The sequence below is a fragment of the Leuciscus leuciscus genome, assembly GCF_965113295.1.
Source record: "Leuciscus leuciscus genome assembly, chromosome: 9".
Lineage (NCBI taxonomy): Eukaryota > Metazoa > Chordata > Actinopteri > Cypriniformes > Leuciscidae > Leuciscus > Leuciscus leuciscus.
This window is the reverse complement of record NC_138733.1, coordinates 29,631,963-29,656,359: the sequence shown is the minus strand read 5'-3', so window position 1 is coordinate 29,656,359 and position 24,397 is coordinate 29,631,963. Positions and strand designations below refer to the sequence as shown.

At 44.7% G+C, this 24,397-nt stretch overlaps 1 protein-coding gene and 2 long non-coding RNA genes across 3 annotated transcripts in view; 1 reads left to right on the top strand and 2 right to left on the bottom strand.

The window, feature by feature from the left end:
• Positions 1-24,397, top strand: part of LOC309505519 — a 259,401-nt gene that overhangs the window by 126,575 nt on the left and 108,429 nt on the right. The window lies entirely within an intron of this gene.
• On the bottom strand, positions 22-1,633 carry LOC309506589 (uncharacterized protein). The gene is made up of 4 exons (XM_082180434.1): positions 1,614-1,633; positions 1,383-1,486; positions 671-843; positions 22-286 (listed from the first exon to the last, which is right to left on the bottom strand). The coding sequence occupies exons 2-4, from the start codon at positions 1,411-1,413 to the stop codon at positions 74-76; spliced, it is 417 nt and encodes a 138-aa protein (XP_082036560.1). The 5' UTR covers positions 1,414-1,486; positions 1,614-1,633; the 3' UTR covers positions 22-73.
• Positions 17,789-19,414, bottom strand: LOC309505456. The gene is made up of 3 exons (XR_014208443.1): positions 19,089-19,414; positions 18,410-18,478; positions 17,789-17,978 (listed from the first exon to the last, which is right to left on the bottom strand). It is a non-coding gene; the product is annotated as an uncharacterized lncRNA (long non-coding RNA).

Below are 24,397 nucleotides of genomic sequence, written 5' to 3'. Positions count from 1 at the left end.
GAATAAATCTAAAGATTTAACTGTGGTTGTTGTATATTTTATTTACATCACTTTCTGATCACAAAAACAAACATTAAACACCTGACAAAGCCTGAAGCACATATTCATGACATAGGAGGTAAAGGTCTCTAGTGTCAGTGTCTCCATTTTCTTCCATCAGCACCTGAAGCTCTACTAGCTGCTGTTCATTCAGTGGACACTCAAATTCAGGGACTACTATCACACCATCCACATCTTCTCCATAGTCAGCTGCAACATCCCAGTCAATGTCCGGCTCTTCAATATCCTGACAGTCGAACAAGACAGAAAAATACCGCTATCATTAGTCATCCCATGTTTACAGCATCTAATGTAATCTGTTCATCCCAATTGTTTGGCTTTTCAACATTAGCTGAAGATAAACATTTAGGGTTTGTATAACTATGCAACAAATTGATTTGATCAGGTGCTTAAATATTCGTATTGGTGTTAAACAGTACAAGTGTACCTAATGAAGAGGTTACTGAGTGCATATGAACTGTATTTGCATCAATTGTGATTGTTTCACCAGCTGAAGATGTGTTACACTGCTTAGAGCCTGGTGGGCCATTTCAAGGTTACATTAACAGCTTATTTTGGATATAAAATTTACTGTAGCAACTTAGTTGTTTTAAAAGGGAAAAAAAAGAACCTCAAGATTCTCTGGCTGGTCAATCGGTCGAAGCATCATTCCTGAGTGCCAAATCTGCTCAGGAGTTTTATTCCCTTCTGTTCTCAGTGGGTGGTTGTTCCAACCTTCCACAAAAGCCTCCAGGTCTGCCTTCAGTTTAGGAAGGAATGTCAGGTGGACTGTCAAAAGATCTTCTATAAAGGGACAGGGTAGGAGTATGTTACTTTTCACAGGTGAGCTTTGAAAACATAACATTAATCATTGAATTGCCTTTCGTAAATACATCTCATTGATTTATGTTTTTTTCCCCCAGTATTTAACCATTTCTAAAATTCCACAATGATTTACGACTAGCCATTAATGTTTATTAAAGTGCTCCAGACATCTGTTAACCAATCCAATTGTGTTGAAATTGACCAATTATAAGGACGCCTGCGCCTTCCTTGTTTTCCACCTCAAGTCATGATTATTATTATACCAGGCAAGTTTTTAAGAACAGTTACTTATTTACAATAACGGCCTGGCAGGGGACAAAGACCTCCTGTATGGAATGGGTACTAGGATTAAATAAAATCAACAACAGAAGATGAAGGACAACAAACAACCTTACAAACCATGCACAAATCAAATAATAATAGAACACAGACATAGGAAACATTTAACTGACCAAGACGTACAACAATCTACAGAAAGTAGATGATAAATAGCACAATATGATGAGACAAACCCTTACCTCTGGAGGACACATCAAGAAGGTGATCCATCTCTAGGCTGTGGAGTGCGTTGTAATATTTTGATATCACACATGTTCTGACATCCCGCCACAAACGTTCAATCCTACGGATTTAGAAATTATTATTTTAACAATCAAGGACATGATAAAATGTTAGTATGTTATGATTTTACACACAATAGACCTCTTTATTAGCTTGGTAAAAGTATCCAAAATACAAAAAAGAAAAACCTTTGATTATGGACGCTTTTTCCTGACATGAAGCTTCCTCGATCAGTTCAACGGACAGTGAACATATATCGGGCTATTTCAACATTCTCCACTCCCTGATCACCTCTCACCCTGAAGTGCACACACAGATGACCAGTGAGTTCAAATCTGTCAGTGATGTACAATACACAGAAATAAAGTGCTACATTGTGTCAGAATAAACGTGTTCAGCGTGGAGGGGTAAGCCTATGACTGGGAGAGTATAAGGAAGTAGAGTGCTGTGAGGAAACATTTCAAATTATAATCCTTGAGAACCCTGAGTTTACAGTAAATTCTTTCTTAAAATATAACATCCATCATGTTTGTGTCTGTACCTTGAAGCCTGTAAAAACTTACCTTGAGGGTATTCCATGCCTCTCAGTAGCTTTTTTGAAGGCAGTGAATGCAGTTGATGCACGATTGTTTGTTGCAGCATTCAAGCACATCACCTGTGTTATGAGACATTTTCATAAATGTACATTTACTATTTGTCAATATCTTACATGTACAATTGGATTACACTCTGGTCCCTTCATGCCTCAGGGAATCTGATATTTTAACACACCTTAATGACTCTTACTACCATGCGGCACCCTATATAATAACTTTTTCTCCCACGTCAACAGGGTAGTATTTCAGCCATCTGAATGCAACATGTAATTATTTGGTGTACATCATAGCAAATTTGCTTACACAGAAGGCCAACACATGAAAAGACCCAATGAAATGAAATCTTACCTTCCTGGAGTAGCCGTCCACTGCACCAAAAAGTACAATGTTGTACCTGATGGGAACAAAATAAAGACCTACATTACCAGTTTCAACCTGGATTTTTATTGTTGAAATGTCATGGCAACATACTTATGCTTTGAGATCCATCAGTGTCTGCATCATTATATTTAACAAAATAAATAAATAATGAATAATCTGTACTGTACAGTACTGACCTGATAAGTTTGTGGTTAGTGTAGAAATGCCACAGTGAAAGGGGCCCCCTGACAGAGTAAGTTCTTCGCACAATGCAGCCCAGTCCAGTCAGTCTAGAAAGAATCCCAAGCGAGTCCACTCGATGCATTGATGCAGTAACTCTCCTCCACTGGACGTGGATTCCCATGGACTTTAGCCTCCCTTTGACCATCCGATAGCCTGCTGTGGGCATTTCATTTTTGATGCGTTGGACTGCATTATCAAGCTCCTGGTCAGTAGCATTGCTGTAGTTCTGTCTGGCAGAGAGACCAAACTCCCTCATCCGTCTGTTGACTGTACTGGCTGAAACGCACAGTAACTTTGCGATGCAGTCCACAGACAGATTTATCTCCAAAAGCTCAACAAGTCTCTCCTTCTCTAAATTGTACCTGGGACGCCCCATCTCTCCAGCTACAGTTTCAACAGAACTGCTGGTAACTTCAGCATTTTCAATGTGGTCCATGACCAGATGGAGGAAATCTCTTAAGGCCTGTACAATATCTGGGGGGACATTTACATGCCTTGACAGTGCTTCCCAGAGGTACAGCTCCTGCCGACATGCAAACTGTAAGAAGTCCAAGTCAAGAGGCGTTCTTGAAAGCGCGGACTCTAATTTAATGATCAGCCTGGAAGTAATCTCACGTCTGACTATGTCCTGTTAAAATGGAAAACAACATGAAATTAACACTGTACAATATCTGGGGGGACATTTACATGCCTTGACAGTGCTTCCCAGAGGTACAGGCTCCTGCCGACATGCAAACTGTAAGAAGTCCAAGTCAAGAGGCGTTCTTGAAAGCGCTGTATGTTATAGTAACATACATGGTCACTAGTTCAACTAAAACACTTGCCATGAAAAGTTTGGGAACCACTGGCCATACTTTACGTTTTGTTTTACACATGCAGCACTGACTAAAACGCTAGTTTGCTGAGAGACACCTAACGTTAGCCCCTGCTGAGTTTGCTAGCTCGCTAGCCTAAAACTTGCTAGTTAAAGGAACACTCCGACTTTTTGGGACTTTAGCTTATTCACAGTATCCCCCAGAGTTAGATAAGTCCATACATACCTTTTTCATTTCTGTGCGTTCTGTAAGTGTTATTTGACGCACCCACCGCTAGCCTAGCTTAGCACAAAGACTGGATGTAAATGGATAAGGTAGCATACTAATCCCAATAAGTGACAAAATAATGCAAACATTTTCCTATTTATGTGTTGTGATCTGTATAGTCACAGCGTGTACAAATAACAAGGCTTAAAAACGATTAAAAATGGTCTCTGTCTCATATAGCCTTGTTATTTGTACACGCTGTGACTATACAGATCACAACACATAAATAGGAAAATGTTTGCATTATTTTGTCACTTATTGGGATTAGTATGCTACCTTATCCATTTACATCCAGTCTTTGTGCTAAGCTAGGCTAGCGGTGGGTGCGTCAAATAACACTTACAGAACGCACAGAAATGAAAAAGGTATGTATGGACTTATCTAACTCTGGGGGATACTGTGAATAAGCTAAAGTCCCAAAAAGTCGGAGTGTTCCTTTAAGGTTGATTAGTTTATGTCAGCTACTTACATGTTCCAAACAAATTTCAGATTAAATAGCTACATTGTCAAACACACAGCCCCCATCATATATCAATATCACTTACGCCTACATCTTCAGGTGTCGCCGCCATTCCGTCCACTGTGCAGTGTTAACTGAATGACTGAACTCCGTCAGATACTTTGACAGACTCCGTGCTTCCTGTAATGAGAGCTGTCAATCAAGGTACAAGGATGTCCCTGTGGGTGTGATTACGATGAAAGTGACCAATCATAAGAGGGTCAGTGCCCTCCTTGGTTTCCGCCCCCAAATTGTCAAAAGTCATGTAGACTCGAGCGAGCAGAAATCAGCTGAGCGAGCAGAAATCCACTGCGTGAGCAAAACAGCACTCGCGCGCGAGCAGGATTCCACTGTACAAGCAGAGTTAACCTATGAGAGTATGCCAGGCGCTCGCTTGCAGCTACCTGTACACCTCTCGGTTGTTGAATTTGTGCGCGAGTACTTTTATCATGCCAGCTGAAGGTTCATTTTTGCGCGTGTGAAATAACATAATGTGCTCGTGAGCATGTCTTACACGCTCATAACTTTTGACATAAAAATAACGCCATACTATTGCAAAAGTTGCTTATGACTAAAATACTTGGGTATTTTGAAGTAACTTTCCACAACTCAGGGGAATTATCAGTTCTACCAGAAAGACTTGGGAGAATAAATACTGTAACAATTAAACATTTATTAACAGCCCAACAAGCAATCAAGTTCTTTGGCGTAGGCCCCGTCCGTAGCTTGCAATCCGAGGGTCCGGATCTGCATATCCTGCCTGAAGACGAAGGCGCGGGCGCAGCCGACCCCCTGCGAGGTATAGGAAGGGACCATCCTGGTGGTGGTGGGGTGGATGGAGGGAAGAGACCATCCTGGTGGTGTTGGGGAGGATGGAGGGAAAGACCCATCTTGGTGGTGGTGGGGAGGATGGAGGTGAATTGAAGCGTCAGCATCTGCGAACTCAGGCGTGTGTAAGTACCAATCTTTTATACCACAAGTATAGGAAGATGATTGGATAGATGAGAAGGTAATAAGTGACGTAACAATTGAGTCTTCTCGGCAGAACTTATGTTCCATTGCATTTTTGGTTCAGTCCTGTGACTTAGTTCCCTTTCAAGGGAACTCCCGTTGCGTCGAGAAATGACGCTATGGGGAACGCTTTGCGTGATGACGTCTTGAAGCACATGTAAAATCAGTCCAATGGTGTGGCGGAACGTCAGAGGCGGGTGACGTCACGTACCAGGAAACTATAAAAGCCGGCCCAAAACAGAAAACGAAAGCTTTCTGAGTCTTCAGTTGCGCTCTGTGTTGAAATCTGTCCTTGTTATTTGGTGTTGTCTGTCTTTATATATATATATATATTGATTCAGTCATGGCGAGCAAGCAGCAGTATCGAGTGTGTGTCCATCCCTGCCCGCGTTATTTAACGGGAGGTGACATACACACTCTTTGTGTTGTTTGTTTGGGAGAGGAGCATGCCCAGTCAGCACTCGAGGGTGGTGACTGTGAGCATTGCTGTGCGCTTCCATTGCGTACGCTCCGATCCCGTTTGGCTCGGTTCAATCCCGACCACGTTCCCCAGGGCTCGGGTCCCGCCGCGGCTGAGGCTCGGCGGCGATCTCAGACCTGGGGTTCGCAAATGGATCTGTCAGTGGATGTTGAGACGGGCTCTGCCTTATCTCAGCATCAATCTGACAGATCCAGTGCCTCTCATCAGGGTGTGGAAGCACGCGCTGCGGTTTCTTCCCCCCTGATAGAGGCACCAATACTGCAATTGTCCAGCTCTGAGGAGTTGGATGTTGTGAGTATTGAAGCTGAGTCTGAGGATTCGCCACCTCAGTCTCACGCGTTTGAGGAACTGCTCGATGTTATCACTAGAGCAGTTGACAGACTTTCTATTGAGTGGCCAGAGGATAGGCAGGACGTTCGCTCAAAAAGCAAGCTTGACGAACGCTTCCTGCCATCTCGTGCGCAGCCCCAGCGCAGGAGTCTTCCGTTTTTCCCCGATCTCCACACCGAGGTGTCGAGATCGTGGGGAAAACCAGTGTCATACAGAGTATTTTCACCACACACATCCCACTACTCTTCCATTTATAAATATAAAGAGCATGGTTATGGGGAGATGCCGAAGGTGGAAGAGACGCTTGCGAGCTATCTCTCTCCAGCAACGGCATCTTCCCTGAAGACTCCTACACTTCCATCTAAACCAGTTAAAACAACATCTTCCCTGGTACATAAATCGTATGCAGCCGCTGGTCAAGCGGCAGCGTGTCTGCATACGATGTCTATTATGCAAGCCTATCAGGCTGAACTGCTGGGTGATTTAGAGGAGGGCGGGGGTATTGGTCCCGACACTGTGGCTGAACTACGCAGAGCCACAGATCTGTCTCTCAGGGCCACCAAGGAGACCGCCAGATCAATTGGGCGGTCTATGGCAGCCCTGGTGGCCACTGAGAGGCATCTGTGGCTCAATCTGAGCGACATTAAAGACAAAGAAAAAAATGTTCTCTTAGGCTACGTTTACACGTGGATGGCTATTTTCATAAACGGACATTTCTCCCCTCTTCGTTTTCAAAAATAACATCGTGCACACGAACCTGTGTATATGCTGTCAAGAGCATGCCAAACCTGTAGGTGGCAGTGTAACGAGAAGCTCAAGCCCACCTTAGCCAATCAGAATCCCGAAAATGGTCACATTCTGTGACGTCGCTGCCTAAAACTCCGTTTTTCTCAGTTTACATGCAAACGTGCAAACGAAGATTTTCAAAATCTCCACTCTGGCCGGAGTTTTTAGAAAGAATCGGTTTCATTGGCGAATCCTCCGTTTGCGTGTAAACGAAGGGTGCAAACGAAGGGAAATGTCTCCGTTTTTCAAAATAACCATGTACGTGTAAACGGGGCCTTAGATGCTCCGGTCTCCACGGTTGGTTTATTTGGCGATGCAGTTAATAGTGCAGTAGCAAAATCACAAGAAGCTGCCAAACAAGCAGCTGCTCTCCAAAGACTTCTCCCCCGCCGTTCTTTCTATGAGGCTGCTGAGCGGGAGCAGCCTCACTCCTCTAAAAAGAGCGCTGAGCACCGTGCCACTCAGAAACAGAGCGTTTCCTCCCGTGCTCCCCCACAAAAACCTCGGGGACACGGAGGGCGCGCTCAAACCCAGCAGTCTTCGAGGGGTAAAACGGATCTGCGGACCGTTATTACTGCCAAGAAGGCTGCTGGGAAAAAGTCCTGACGTCCGAGGACCCAGGACAAATGAGGGTAGTCCCCCCCGAAGCAGAGCGGTTAACACCTCATTTTACGGTGCCCGTCTCTCTTCGGTGCCCTCAGGGGACCGTTCTGCCAACCCTGCCACCTCTGGTGTTACAGGGCGCAGCGGTCTCCGGCGAGCACATATCTCAAGGTCCACCCGGAAACGTAGTGGCCTCGGGATGCCCGCCCCCTCCGAGGAGGGTGCTAGAGCAGTCTGTTCGGTCGTTCCCTGCCGGTTCGCCGTTACAGGGCGTCGAACCGACTACTCAACAGCAACAAAATCCAGAAACCAGTCTCGAGAGGCTGGTACCTCTAGTAGAATCTTTGACAGCGTGGAAGCTACTGTCAAATGTTTCTCGTTGGGTCCTGCAGACCGTGGAAAAAGGGTATCAGATACAATTCAAGAAACGCCCACCTCGGTTTATGGGGGTCCTGCCCACAGTGGTGGGCCCCGAGCAGGTTCTGGTTATGGAACAGAAAGTGAACACTCTGTTAGAGAAAGGGGCCATAGAATATGTACCTCCCTCCAGCAGGGAAACCGGGTTTTACAGCCGGTACTTCATAGTTCCAAAAAAGGACCGGGGATTGCGTCCCATTTTAGATCTTCGAGTTCTGAACGAGTCAGTCATGCAGCTCAAGTTCAAAATGTTAACATTGAGGCAGATCGTGCCACAGATCAGGTCCGAGGACTGGTTTGTCACGATAGACCTCAAGGACGCATATTTCCATATATCCATCCGTCCGTGTCATTGGAAGTTCCTGAGGTTTGCTTTCGGGGGCAAAGCATACCAATATCGAGTTCTTCCATTCGGCCTAGCTTTATCACCCCGCACTTTCACCAAATGCATGGATGCAGCTCTGGCGCCACTGCGCCTCCAGGGTATTCGCATTATGAACTACATCGACGATTGGTTGATTTTAGCTCATTCGCATCAGATGGCGGTTCAACATCGAGATGTTGTTCTCGCCCACATGAAAGAGTTGGGGTTACGGCTGAACGCCAAGAAGAGTGTGCTTTCTCCACTACAGAGGACCACTTTTCTAGGCGTGGTTTGGGATTCTGTGTCGATGCAGGCGCGCCTGTCACCGCCACGGATAGATTCCATCCTTGCAGCTGTGAAAAGTGTAAAGCTAGGCCAGCTACTCACTGTCAAACAGTTCCAGAGACTGTTGGGTCTCATGGCAGCAGCTTCCAACGTGATACCTTTTGGACTGCTACACATGAGGCCCCTGCAGTGGTGGCTCAGGACCAGGGGGTTTTCCCCGAGGGGCAACCCATTTCGCACAATCAAGGTCACGCGGCGATGCCTACGTGCCTTGGTTATGTGGAAGAAGCCTTGGTTCCTGTCCCAGGGCCCAGTGTTGGGAGCTCCTTGTCGTCGCAAACTGCTAACGACGGATACTTCCCTCACAGGCTGGGGAGCGATCCTGGAGGGTCGCTCGTCTCAAGGTCTGTGGGAAGACCATCATCGTTCCTGGCATATCAATCGCCTAGAGATGTTAGCTGTCTTCCGGGCTCTGAGGAGCTTTATCACAGATCTCAGGGGGCACCATGTGCTAGTACATACGGACAACACATCGGTAGTCGCCTATATCAACCACCAAGGGGGTTTGCGTTCGCACCCGTTATCCAACTTGGCACGCCATATCCTCTTGTGGTCCCAGGGGAAGTTGCTGTCTCTCAGGGCAGCCTACATCCCCGGGGTACAGAATATAGGAGCAGACACTCTGTCGAGGCAGGGGCCGAGGCCCGGGGAATGGAGGCTCCACCCCAAGGTGGTGGAGCTGATATGGAGGGAGTTTGGCCAAGCACAAGTGGATCTGTTTGCGTCTCGAGAGACGTCTCACTGTCCACTTTGGTTCTCCCTCACGCATCCAGCTCCTCTGGGACTGGATGCTATGGTACAGACGTGGCCGAGGCTACGTCTGTACGCCTTTCCCCCAGTTGCTCTGCTCCCGGGAGTTCTGGAAAGAGTTCGCAGGGACCGGGTCCATCTACTTCTTATAGCCCCGAGCTGGCCGGGCAGAGTATGGTTTCCCGATCTTGTGTCCCTCCTCGACGGGCATCCTCTGGAGTTACCCGTCAGGAGGGACCTTCTGTCCCAGGCAGAGGGCTCGATATTTCACCCTCGGCCAGAACTGTGGAACCTGTGGGCTTGGCCTCTGAGGGGGCCCAGCTCATAGAGTCAGGTCTCTCAACCGAGGTTGTTGAGACCATTCTACAGTCCAGAGCTATTGTGGAGAGTATTCACTTCTTGGTGTAGTGACCGTCGGTTGGACCCAGTCCACTGCCCAATTGGTACAGTGCTGGAGTTCCTGCAGGAACGGTTCACTGCAGGTCTGACCCCGTCCACTTTAAAGGTCTATGTGGCGGTCATAGGTGCTTACCACATTCCTTTGGGTGGAATGTCTGTGGGGAAAGACCCCTTGGTATCTCGTTTCCTTCGTGGCACTTGGAGGCTGAGGCCTGCAGTTCGCTCTAGGGTGCCACCTTGGGATTTGTCCTTTGTGCTACAAGGCTTATCCCAGGCCCCCTTTGAGCCCATTGAGGAGGTTCCTGAGAAGTTTCTTACTCTGAAAGCTCTTTTCCTTCTGGCTATTTCTTCTCTCAAGAGAATAGGGGATCTTCAAGCATTGTCGGTTGCTCCGTCATGCTTAGAGTTTGCTCCGGGTATGGTTAAAGCGTTCCTTCATCCGAGACCGGGTTATATCCCCAAGGTCCCCACTAATGTGGTCAGACCTGTTGTTCTGCAGGCCTTCTGTCCTCCTCCCTTTCAAAATGCTGACCAGGAGGCTAATAATTTGCTTTGCCCTGTGCGGGCGTTAGACGCTTACGTCCACAGAGCTGCCCTGTGGCGTAAAATTGATCAATTATTTGTGTGCTTTGGGTCCCCTAACAAAGGGGGCCCGGTGTCTAAGCAAAGGATGAGCAAGTGGGTGGTCGAGGCTATCTCACTTGCTTATGAGGCGGCTGGGCAGCCTTCTCCTTTGGCTGTCCGGTCGCACTCGACGAGGAGTATGGCGGCCTCTAAGGCCCTTATTTCAGGAGTTTCATTACAGGACGTCTGTGATGCGGCAGGCTGGTCCTCACCGCACACTTTCGTCAGGTTTTACTCTCTGGATCTAGACTCTGCTCCAGGGTCTCATGTTTTGTCTTCCTAGTGCTGCTCTACGGATTTCACACAGGACAGACATTTGTAGCTATGGAGGCGTTGGTATAGACGTTCCCCATAGCGTCATTTCTCGACGCAACGGGAGTTCCTTTGAAAGGGAACGCCTCGGTTACGACTGTAACCTCGGTTCCCTGAAGAGGGAACGAGCGTTGCGTAGCCCTGCCATATCTCCTTCATGCCTGTCAGCTCGACTTCAGACTTTTACGAAGCTTTCGTTTTCTGTTTTGGGCCGGCTTTTATAGTTTCCTGGTACGTGACGTCACCCGCCTCTGACGTTCCGCCACACCATTGGACTGATTTTACATGTGCTTCAAGACGTCATCACGCAAAGCGTTCCCCATAGCGTCATTTCTCGACGCAACGCTCGTTCCCTCTTCAGGGAACCGAGGTTACAGTCGTAACCGAGGCGTTATTGGTTGATGGTGGTCGATATAGGCAAATGTACGGTGGCCGAGAGAGCTCAACGCGCTGCAACTGAAGAAAACACATGCAAATAGAAAAAACACCCGCAAATTAAGAAAACATCTTCATCAGTTTCACAACACATGTTTGCTCCAAATACTCACAACACAACCAAATACAGAAACGCGCTGCAAAAGTTCACAACACAACCAAATACAGAAACGCGCTGCAAAAGTTCACAACACGACCAAATACAGAAACGCGCTGCAAAAGTTCACAACACAAACAAATACAGAAACGCGCTGCAAATAGGACAGAACACAACGGAAATGTTTCCGGGGAACCCAATAAGTGACGGACGGACGGCTGGGACGTGGTTATCTCGTGAGCTTTACCTATGCCCTACTCTCTTAAAAGGGCAGACGGCAGAGCCCTTGAATTGGGCACTTTGGAGGGAGCGGGGCACTTGTGTGCCATTATGTTGATGAAGGGAGCAACGAAAGACAACAGCTGTGTCTGAAACCGCTCACTCGTTCACTCGTTCACTCATTCACTAATCCCTACATAGTGAATGGCAGTTGAGTGCACTACATCAGCAAAGAGTGAACGAAAATGAGTGTGCGAATTCGGACGCTGACATAATTATCACGCGCCAGAGAGCTCGGACAATTTCGTCATAAACATTACTTACCCAGCTTTGATATTTCCTTTTTTGGCTGTATGAATTGTATGTAACAATTGTATGTATGTATTTTTCACGTTTATTGCGTTATTTGATTTTAAAAAAAGACTTGCTTGTCATATTTATTTACTTTTTACATTTATATGTGAAAATAAAAGAGAACAAAACACTACACAACACATTTGTTTATTCATATATATATATATATATATATATAAATAAATAAATAAAACTGTCAAAAAATTAATAAAAACTCCGTAATTTAAACATTACTTTCATTACTTTCGCGGGGTTTCCAGTCAGTCAAATGATTGTTAAGTATCCTTCAAATGATTGTTTTCTATCTCGCGTGCGCCGTTGCCATGGTGACATTGTTGCCGTCCGTCATATTTATTTTTCATTCGCGCTCTATCGCCTTATCGTGTTGGATTGTGGGAAATAGTGTCTCAGCAAGTGTACATCGGATGTACACTCGAATTCAGAGAGGATTGTGGGTAAAAGTAGTGAACGAATGTAGGGAATGATGTCGTTCACTCAGAATTCGGACACCACTACAAAATGGCCGACACCCTAAATAGTGCACTATATAGTGGACAGGGAGCGATTTCAGACACAGCTAACGTAATTTCCTCATTATTTTCACCTGGGATGTTCCCATGACAACGCAGCGCGTGTCCATCAGCTGAATAGCTGTTCTTACCAGAAATATAGTATTATTGCTGTTAACATAACTGCTGCAAATAAACATACATTTTATACAACAAAGTTTTTAAAATATGCGTTATATCTGTGTGTGTGTGTCAACTTTAAAACTTGCCGTCTCATATTTGGACCCTAGCTGCATTCTAACATTTCTTATGAAACTTATTTTAACATAACATGATAAAATGTGTACAATGTAACTGATGTATAGATTAATGTCTTTCCCTCTTTCTCTCTATCTTTTTTTATTTATTTATTTATTTTCGTCTCCAGCTCATTGTTCTTTTTAGTATTCGTATGACATTGAACCGTCTATGCATTGAACATATTGTAAATACATTTTGTATATTGTATACAAAGTTGTATGTCATAAACGTGTCATCTCTGTATTTTTTGCAAAAAAATTTAATAATAATAAAAGTAGACAGCTGTAAGCACGTCCCAGCCGGGTCCGTCACTTATTGGGTTCCCCGGAAACATTTCCGTTGTGTTCTGTCCTATTTGCAGCGCGTTTCTGTATTTGTTTGTGTTGTGAACTTTTGCAGCGCGTTTCTGTATTTGGTTGTGTTGTGAGTATATGGAGCACACATGTTTTGTGAAACTGATGAAGATGTTTTCTTAATTTGCAGGTGTTTTTCTATTTGCATGTGTTTTCTTCAGTTGCAGCGCGTTGAGCTCTCTCGGCCACCGTACAAATGACAATGAAAGACATTTGAGGAGATAGTGACATATTCAACCCAATATACTCCATGTCTATTGCCTGTGACCATTCAATGAGGTTACATGTTATTGCGTTTTTAACATATACTAGCAATCCCCCACCCTTACCCTTATTTCTATCCCTCCTAAACACATTATACCCAGAAATGTCAAAGGCAGCCTCGGCCGAGTGCTTATTAAGCCATGTTTCAGACAGACCAAGGAAGTCCAAGTTAGAGTGAGACAATAAGTGTTCTAGCTGATTGCTTTTAGAGACAATGCTTCGTATATTTAAATGTCCGCCGAGTAATCCCTTGGGTTTGGATTGCGGATCCCAGATCAGTTTTGCATGATTAAGAGTTTTAAAAAAGTTAATTCTTAGATTTTTCCGAATCGCCGGGTTTAGTCCAAGCGGCAACATTCGAATCTGAAAAATGAAGCCTACCCGGAAGTGCGAAAAACTGCAATACATCGAAAATCCGCTAGGGGCAGGTCCCAAAAGGGAGCAAATGTCCATACACCCCCATGTTAAAATGTCCGTTTTCACAGCATAAATTCATGTTCTCTTACGAGAGGTCTCTCGTACTGCGTAAGATATCTTACGCTAGGGGAAAATCCTTTTCCGCGAGATATTGAAGCCAAAAATTATCCTTAATTTTGTAATAATGCAAAACGCGTTGCAGCAGCAATGCAGACATAGGCGAGACAGCTCGCGCGCCTATTGGCTGCTCTGCGGCAACTGCAGCAGCCTATCGAGCGAGGCCTGGCGTGATGTCAGACCCAATCAGGGCACTTCGCGCCCGCTGCGTCACGTCCCGCCGAAATGGGCGTGGTCTAGGCCTATAAATATCGCTCGCAGGCAGCTATTATCTGATTTTTCATCCTTCAAGCGAAGCACACGCATCGCTGGAGCTGGATAAGAAGCCGCGCCGTCTGAAAGAGAGCACCTTCAGCGGGACGAGTCACTGAAGTCGCTGGCCGCGCCGCCTTCCTTGCCTTCCTGCTGCGCTTTCCGGCATTATATCCTTTCTCTGCTACTGTGTTTATGTATGTGTGTGTGCTCGCCGCCACGACACACACTCCCATTGCACTAAAAGAGCTGGGCGTCTTTTTCAAGACGCCCCTTTTCCTGATCACGCAGCTCTCGCACTCGCTGACGGCGACTGCCCTCACTGCGAGTTAGTTACTGCCTATGGTGACTCTGAGGACTCACCTGGCATCCTTCTCCGAGACTGCTCCTCCGCACCCCCCCCCCCAACCCGCAAAGCTTGCAGGTTCGCCCGCTTGCCTTGCCTGCTTGGGGGACGATACCTGTTCTCCCTCTGTTCGAGCCGCGCACACCGCGCCACTCACAGAGGATGTCAGGAGCGGGCGGTCACGGGGCTAGCTTTCTCTCTCCCTCTGTTCAAGCCGCGCAAACTGCGCCGCTCACAAGGGAGGCTGGAAGCGGACGGTCGGGGTTAGTTTTTCTTTACGTTATAAGAAAGCTACCCTGCCTTCTGCGCCCCATTCATGCGTCACTCACCGGCGAAAGGAGAAAGGTGTGTTTTTAGTCCCTCCGAGGATGGACTGACCTTCAATTTCTCATACATATTCCCAGTTCCCTGATCATGCGACTGGAAATATCAATATTGCAGCAGGCGAGCCTGTTTTAATACAAGCGCGCCTGCAAGCATACGCCGAAGAAAGCATGTGACGCTCTTATATGCTCGTGCTTACGAAAACCTTTGCGTTCCCCCCCTGTGGCTCAGTGGCCGAATCATTGGTTTTTCTCACGAGAGACCGGAGTTCGAATCCCGGTCTAGCAGCAGTTAAAATTATGCCGCCAATGCTTCGCTCTGTCAGTTCCCTGAAAAGCGACTGCAGATGTGCATTTTGCAGCCAACGAGCGCGTTGCACAACCCGCTCGCCTGCACCCAAACACCGTTTCTATGGTTTCCGTGCGTCACTGGCGAAAGGAGAAAAGAGCGTTTTCTGGTCCCCCCGCGGACGGACCGACCTCCTCTTTCTCGTACATTTCTCATTCCCCTCTGAAGTTCGGGCGACTGGAAATGTCAGTATTGCAGTGAGCAAGCCTGTTGTAATACACGCATGCCTGCAAACAAACGCCAGCACGTTGACGCTCTCTTATAATACTCGCGCTAACTGAGTTACAATGTGTCTCCCCCTGTGGCCCAGTGGCAGACTCTCAGGTTTTTGTACGCGAGAGACCCGCGTTCGATCCCTGGGTCTACCGGCAGATAAAATTATGCCGTCAATGCTCGCTCTGTCAGTTCCCTGAAAAGGCGACTGCAGATGTGTATTTTGCAGCCAACGAGCGCGTTGTACAACCCGCTCGCCTGCACCCAAACACCGTTTCTATGGTGTTCCGTGCGTCACTGGCGTAAGGAAAAAAGGGAGTTTTTCTGGTCCCGCTGCGGACGGACCAACCTCCTTTTTCCTATACATTTCCCATTCCCCTCTGGAATTCAGGCGACTGGAAATGTCAATATTGCAGTGAACAAGCCTGTTGTAATGCACGCAGGCCTGCAATAAACGCCAGCATGTTGACGCTCTCTGTTTCTATGGCAACTTCTCGCTCGTTCAGTTCCAGTAAATGTGACTGTTCCAGTGTATCCTGCAGTAAACAAGTCGGTTCTGTCACCCGCTTGCCTGCACACAAACGCCGTTTTTACGGCTACCCAGATAAATCCCATAAGTGTGAATTTTTCTGGTGTCCCGGCCACGGCCGATGGTGCTTTATGTGTAAGAAGAATGCCCACTGCCCAGTGCCCATCTCTACACACAAGCACAGCCCGTCACACAGGGCTCGCGCACATGAATCGACTCAGATCGATTGCGCTTCAAACATGGTGAATGTGCCCACTAACACCACGTTATGCATGTCTCACGGTTTCTGTGAAAACGAAACCAACGTGCATTCGCTTCACTCAAGCGAACGATGCTTTCAGTGTGGTAAATGTGCCCGCTGTCCCGCGCCCACATCCACACATAGACATGACAGTTCCTACGGGAACCGCCCAGCCCTCCCCCTCGCGGTTGACCACCGCAGAGGAGTCGAGCGCGGGCAATCTGCCCGCTGTTATCAGCGCGCCCCATGCCTCAAATGTCACGAGCGCGACGCTTGTGTTACAGCACTCCGAAGCCTCTCCATCGCTGAGCGAGCGGAGCGCGCTTCGTATTCAACCCCTAGCTATTCATGCGGACGCATGGGCAAAGCTGCCCGGGGTTTCGAAGTGGGTGCTGAACATTATAAAAGGAGGCTATTCGCTACAGTTTCGCCGACGCCCTCGCCGAGGGCTGGCGTCTACATTTATAAGGTTTTATAACCTAGAGGTTCCCGCCCTGGAGGCCAGGCTGCTGTCGGTCTAAATTTACCAGTATTATCTGACCTGATGCGATCAGCTCAGAATGCTGCGTCTGCTGAGCACAGCTCAATGTTCGACAGTATAAAGCTGGGCAAACTGTGTAAGACCCACATTTCCCCATCAGTTCAGGCCGTACCCCGCCCTGTCTGTATGATGAAATTCGCGTCCCATCGACGCTGCTATATGTGGAAGAGTGAGGCTGCACCCCTCCCTCTTCCCGGACTCCCTGTGAGTTCCCTGAGTGATTGTGCACTATATGTACCCCGGGCTTTCGCCCTTGGGTCTTTGGTGTCAGATCTCAGCATGCACGGCGTTTTACATTGGGTCCCCTAGCGTAAGATATCTTACGCAGTACGAGAGACCTCTCGTAAGAGAACGTACTCGGTTACTAACGTAACCTCGGTTCTCTCTAGAAGAGGGAACGAGTACTGCGTATCTTGCCGTGCATGCACACGCTCTGGTTGCTTCGATGATGAAAAACCAGATAATAGCTGCCTGCGAGCGATATTTATAGGCCTAGACCACGCCCATTTCGGCGGGACGTGACGCAGCGGGCGCGAAGTGCCCTGATTGGGTCTGACGTCACGCCAGGCCTCGCTCGATAGGCTGCTGCAGTTGCCGCAGAGCAGCCAATAGGCGCGCGAGCTGTCTCGCCTATGTCTGCATTGCTGCTGCAACGCATTTTGCATTATTACAAAATTAAGGATAATTTTTGGCTTCAATATCTCGCGGAAAAGGATTTTCCCCTAGCGTAAGATATCTTACGCAGTACTCGTTCCCTCTTCTAGAGAGAACCGAGGTTACGTTAGTAACCGAGTACGTTTTTACAGGTTGGTCCCATGGACTTTTATTGTATTTTTCGATAGGTTCCGAGTGCCTGACAACTGTGAGGGGGGTGAATTTTTTTCTAACTCGTTAGTTTAGATCGTATTTAGATATAAAATGTACACTCTAAAAACTCATGGGTCAAAAATAACCCATAATGGGTTATTTTTGACCCAACTCCTGGGTTAAAAAAGAACCAACTAATTTATGGGTTATTTCAACTCAGAAAATTGGGTTATGCTTTTTGACCCAAATTATGGGTTAAATACCTGACCCAAATGTTGGGTTTAAAAAACGTAGAAATAGAAATAGAAATATATGTAGAAATAACCCAAAAATTAGTTGATCCTTTTTTAACCCAGGAGTTGGGTCAAAAATAACCTAACTTGGGTCACTATCCCAGTATGCCTTATTTCAGAAAATAAAACTTTGTTTTACATTATGTTACACACTTCAAGCACTTTTACATTTTTATTGCATTAAATTAAAATCTATAAGAAAAAACACACACTTCGACATGTTTATTTTCATATTTATTTTAGATCACACTGTAATAACAATATTAGAAATAAAAAATAGAAAAAATAAACAATTCTCAGAAGAGCCTCAGGAATTTAAGCCTGGGGCCAACTTTGGGGACAAGATTTTTGATAGTGTCCTCATCAAAGAGAAGAAATGCCTCCTCATCTATCTGAAAGACAGAAAACAAGACAACATGAGTATTGTTAATAAGTCGAGACAATTGTGAACCACTCACCAGACACTCTTTCATTATCAAGCTAACAAATAATCACTTTTAAGGTAATGCAGTGGCTTTTTTTTTTTTTTTTTTTTTTTGTGGCCCAAATTGCTAGTTAACTAATGTGGTTCTTTTGCAGCATTAACATTACCCATTTTGTGTGAATGACATATTTTCTTTCATTAAAAAGTGTAATGACAGCCCATTCTTATGCATAACAGCTTAAAGACAAGGCACAATAATATTTTAGGGTTGTACATACCCCACTGTCGAAGAAGTTGTGACTTTCACAGAATCTTGCACTGACACATTTCAGTCTTATAAAAAAAAAAAAAAGTAGGTATAGAGAGATGATATAAGGGCAATAAGAGTAAAATGCTCACCTCTAAAATTCTCTGTCAGCTCAGACAGCTGCCAGCTTATCAGCGACAAAACTGTCCATTCAAAATGACCTGGAGAAAACATAGTAATATAGAGGTTAGCAACAATTTGAAGACTTGACCCGCTTCTTTAACTCTCACTACTTCAGCCAGTAGAGCACTGTATAATATGATAAGCACGGCACAGCTGGTAAACATAACTCAACTATTGTGTTGCCTCGTCGCTCTGTAGCCGCGGCTATGGGGCTCGCACACCGGACGAGAAGCGTCGCGTCGCGTCGCGTCTAGGACAACTCGAGGTATCGCTCACCGGACGTGCACTCTCTCAAGGGGCTCGCACACCGGACGCGAAGCGCAGCGCCGCGTCTTTAAAATTCGAACACATTATTCTCTATGAGTGTAACGGATACACACACACACCGGTGGTCTGTCCGCGGCACCCAGCAACGGCTCAGGACCGTGTTCAAAATCGCGTCCGGTGTGCGATAACGTTACCTCGAGTTGTCCTAGACGTTGTCGGGATAGCCACGGCTACATGCCAACCACAGAATTACCACGGCTAACGCTAGTCTCAACGTAGCAACGTATTTTTTATTTTTTTTAGCAAATGGTGCTAAACTAGCAACAGGGACATGGACACAGAAAAGTTAACATTACATCAACACTGAAAATACTCTCTTACCTTGAATATAGATGAAGTTGCACCGATGAAGCACTGGCCAAAACGGATTGAGCGCGAAGCGACGGTTATTTCAAACGACTGTTGTGAGAAAATTCCAGAACAACTGCGAGAGAGAGAGAGAGAAAGCCAACCCTATAACCCAGAACATGGGTTACTCTTTGAAAAATAACCCAGAAACCCAAACAACCCATGAATTGGGTCAAAATATTAGCCCTATAACCCAGAAAATGGTTACTCTCTGAAAAAATAACCCATAATTTTAACCCAACACAAATAACCCAGAAAATGGGTTGAAGAAATAACCCAGGAGTTTTTAGAGTGTATGACAAATAAGGGCACGATTGACAGCTTGATTGACAGCTGACAACGAGCATAGGCTGCGCCGAGTGGAATTCCTGAAATTTGATGTCTCGGCCATGATCTGACACAACACATCATACCTGTAAGTTATCCTTTCTGAACATTTGTATTGAAATATGGCGCCGCCCATACCCCCCATAAACGGCCTCAAAACCGTTCTTCAGAAGTCTATGGGTGACGTCACAGACGCTTTGTCCATATTTTTTACAGTCTATGGTTTAGTCCCCAGTGTTGCCGGTTGAGAAAGGGCTGTTTAACTGGATTTGCGGTTTGGTTGGACCTATTTTCTTGTGAGGGCGGAGCAGTCAAAGTTTGAGACTCACCGCTACCTGGCGTTCGTGGACAGGAGCGCTCTCCACACAGCATCCGAGGCAAGTCCCCGACAACTGCGGCCGCAACATCCAAAGCAGGGACAGCACACCGTGCATCGGCACCAAAGAAGAGCGCCACGTCGGGAGCGCCGTTCCCCAGCCAGGACGAAGCAGCCAGGCCACTCCATTCGCCGCCGCTGTCCCCCCACCGCAACAGGCACCCCCCGTGCACACCTCCACTCGCCGACGGAGGCATCGCCAAAGCAGGGGGAAATCCAGAGCACCCAAAGAAGGCAGCAGGTCGCCAGCGGAGGCCAGGCGAGGCCCTGGGTTTAGTTGGATATCACCAGCTAGCAGGAGAATTGCCATCAGGTAGATGATCTTTCTGTGCGGTTGTTTCAAGTTCTCTGCTCCTCGGGTATTTGTCCAAGTTGGTGGTTGGGTAGCACGGCCATTGTTTAGAATTTTGGCATAGACTACATATTGGCTCCATGGGTTGAGATTGAAGCCATGACGAGCGTCGCGTTCACAGCCAGATTGTTTTTGTTGTTGTTGGCCTGAATGGCAACTTTGCACGGATAGTAGCAGTAGTGCAAACACATAGTTCAAAACAAATAATCTTTGATCTATGTCGGCTAGTTTACGGTTTTTGTGTGTATATTTAGAGCACAATCCAGTTTTTTTTTTGTAGAAAGGCAAATTTGTCAATGTTTGCGTGCGCTCCAGCATGACCTGCCAGACTGCCATTGCGCACCACCATTTTTTCTCTCAGTTCAGGCTTCAAATCTTTTAAAATCTTGATTTATTCTGAAGTATTCTGAAATCATTTTTCCTAGTAGATTAATGTGCAGCAAATCTCTGTCCAGGATAGATCAAACTGAAGGCACTAATGAATGGAGCGTGGGACACGTCATAAGGAGACCTTCCGATTTCTGACTATCACTGACTTAGCACGAAATTACACCTTTGTTATGAGTCAGCAGTGAGCGGCCGCTTAGGGTAAAATAGTTGCACTGCACCCTCTATTTCAGAACTGGCTAGTTTGTGATCGTGAGCGCACATTCGCGACGTGACGTCTCAAAGCGACACCGGGTCCCTAATGAAAGGATATTTGAAATGATGGGATACCCAGAGTAATCAAAGATCTAAATGACTTTAATAATCAATATTTGTGATTATTTTCTAATAAGAAACATAATCTAAATTTGATTATCATTTCAAATTGGAGTCAGATTAAGCGTAAAGCTTAAGTAAAATTGAAACTAAATTGCAATAAATTAAGAGAACTTCACTGGAGCGTTGAAAAGACATACACGCAGTATCCCTTCGCCCATACCGTTGGACTTCCGTTGTTGGGCCAATGGGTGGTCTTTACACACGTGATGTTACATGTACATCCATTGCCATAATTTTTGGAATTACTTATTCCGAGAGGAAAAAATTATGTTTTAGTCGCATAACATCGTTAATGGAAACACCATCATTTCGCAATAGTTTTTTTCTCGACATTTAGAAAATATTGTGCAAATCTGTAATGGAAACGTGGCTATTGATACAATGTTGAGTTTTGAATCAAACCATTATTTTGGTTGAAACTGACATTTCAATGTTTAAAGTGTGTTAGATCAGCATTGAAATTTTTAGGAAAGCCAAAAGCACACATGGGTTGAGACAGTGACATTGAACTAACAGTTGATGACCACAAGATCCATGCAGGTATGTATCTCTGCTAGTGGGTGTTTCCCAATCAGTGGGGCATTTTCAACCACTTAACCTGATTTGCTCTAATCCACAGGGGGTTTGGTTTAGGGGTGGGCCTTCATGATTTTAGCAAGTCTGTTGAAAAATGGTTGAAAAACATCCATTGTACACTGTAAAAACTAAAGGAGCCTCAAATATCCTGTCGGATACTCAAGGAACTTCAAAATGTAATTTAAGTGCCTCAAAGCTCTTTCTCCTATAGTAGGGTTACTGGAGGAGCATTGACAATCTTTGAGGTTCTTGCTGGAACTTATGGGATCCTTTAAGCACTTTGTATTTAGTTCAGAGGTTCTGGAGTCACCTTTTCATTACTATGAGACCTCGAAGTGCTTTGGGGGAAAATAGAGGAACTTGAATGCGATAAAAGGGTTATTGGAAGATCTTTTAACATTTAAGTGGTTCCTGGAAGATCTCTTATGTTAAAGCCAGCATCTGGAGGAACCCAATGGTTCAGTGAGGCCAGAATAAGATTATTATTATCCTATTATTATTGTTATTATTATAGGCTACTTAAGTTTGATTCAGTATACATACCCAGGTGAAAAAGACGTACTATTAAAAATGTACTTGAGTGTGTTTTTAGTAGGCCTACAATACAAATATACTTTAATACATTTTTAATACATTTAACAGTGGCCTACGTTTTTATCACCTGGGTAGCTTACATTTATTTAGTATCTATAGGCCTATTTTATTGATTAATTTAAACCTTAAACAATAACACTAAATTATAATAATATTAATAATAAGAATTAATTAATTATTATAGAATAAATAATAGTAATAAAATAATAATTTTACCTACTTCTTCATAAATTATTATTATTTGAAGAAGAACCAGGAGGAGAAAAGTTTTATTCTGTCACGAAACTGCTGCTATTCCTCTGCTGTCGTCGCTTCAGTGATCCTCGCGCTGCTCGCGCGCAACAAAGCTCAGCTGATCCACGTCATCGGGTAACGGCTCCGTCCTCTCATCAAAGCTTCCGCCGTTTGTTCGGCTCTCTGTTACAAGGTTTGTAAACTCGCCAAATAAATATAAATACAGAGTCTACTCACTATATATTGAAACACACACATATATACTAAATTTATTATACATTACTACTTTTTTACAGTGTTTACCACTCGTTTATTGCACAGTATCTGGTATGAATGTTTTAGCCGCGATGCTAACTAACGTTAAATGGAAATTATTGACTTATTGTCTTAGATTGATTTAGTCATTCAATTCAACATATTCTGTAAAACTGTGTCTTCAAATTGCCGATATAGCCTAACTAATTTAGCTGATTCCTGCTGTTGTCATTGGCGTTTGTTATGAATAACAAAAGCAGGTTAATAGTTTGGTCTGTTTTTGTTTAACATTAGCCTAACTTTACTTACTACATGTGCCGTCATTCTCTCAAATACCATTTTAAAGCCATTTACTGGTCAATAAATATTATATTGTGAATAATCAGCTTTGTTCTTTTGTTTCCCCAGAACAACCAGTACATTTCTATAATAATCTGAACATTTCAGAGGCAACATTGAATTACAGTAAGTTACCTATACACCACATGCAAGTACTTTATTACTATGAACTTTCTCTGTGTGAAATTGTATTGTTTGACTGTGTACTTGTGTTTTTTAATCAGTTATTCTCTGAAAATCTTCCCTCATGCTCTCAAATCTCATTCATGTTACTCAGAAAAATAATATCACAGGTTTGGAGCCAATAATGCTATGCATTTTTATAGGCTATACCTTAATCATATGCATTTGAATATAAGACATTTGAACCCTGAATTATAACTTCAAGTTTAGTCTTTTTCGAATAAAAAAAAGAAAGGAAAAAGCTATTATATGGCTTCATAAGACTTACAACTCAACCCATAACACATGAGTTGTGAACTCATTGATTATTTTTAGGATCTTTTCTGGGACATTTTTGGAGCTTAGCCATTTTTACATAAATCGTTGCATTGAATTGAACTAGACAAGTGTACATAAGAATAGTTTCATGAATGAATTACACAATTTTTTTCTGCTTGTGTTTCATGCAGTGATATTGAATGGTGACGGGTTGCATGATGCCTGAGATCTGCTTTTGGGTTCCACAGACAGAAAGTCAAACAGGTTTGGAACGTCACAAGGCTGAGGAAATTATTTAAATTTCACAACTATCACTTTAATAACCTTACTAACAGTACATTTTGTACTTTGCAGGGATCTCGGTAAGCTGAAATGCAAGTTTGAACAAGATAAAAATCCTCCTAGACCTGAAAATCACTGAAGTGCCTGGACCATCCACCAGAAAAGAGGAAAAACAAACAGGAAAATGAAGCTGATGCACCTTTTCACTTTTCTAACTCGTTAAGTACCTCACGTGTCCCTTGTGAAGATTTTATAATTGATTGCATTTTATGTAGTAAAGGTGCATCACATTTGTGAATTTCGTGAAATTACGCAGGCAAAAATGTCCATTGACCATTGTCAGCAGTGTAGCGATGTAATGTATGAAGCACCACACAAAATTGCTGATCGTGTGGATTCTTATTGAAATTAGTGAATTCACCAGTGAACATTCACAGAACAACAAATAATTTTACTGCACCTTAACTCTGTTAAAATGGAAAATGTTTTCTGCTTGTTGTGACATAAGGAATACTGTTTCCGGGTCGAAGCCTCTACTTCTACTTCCTCTATCTTGTTTCTAGATATTGAGAATACTCAACAACCATTTATGAACTGTTGATTCAAGTCACACATTTAAGCTTTTCAAAAGCCATAGTGTACATTTCAGTCTCCAGTCTCACGGCATCCCAGACTTCAACATTTTATGATTCAAAATAGCTGAATAACTAAACCATCTGAGATTTCGGAATAGAGATAAAG

Coding starts and splice junctions, on each gene's coding strand:
- LOC309506589 (XM_082180434.1), bottom strand. CDS start 1,413: ATGGATCACCTTCTTGATGTGTCCTCCAGAG. Junction 844..1,382: donor TCTTGATGTGTCCTCCAGAG/GTAAGGGTTTGT, acceptor GTCCCTTTATAG/AAGATCTTTTGACAGTCCAC. Junction 287..670: donor ACCAGCCAGAGAATCTTGAG/GTTCTTTTTTTT, acceptor TTCGACTGTCAG/GATATTGAAGAGCCGGACAT.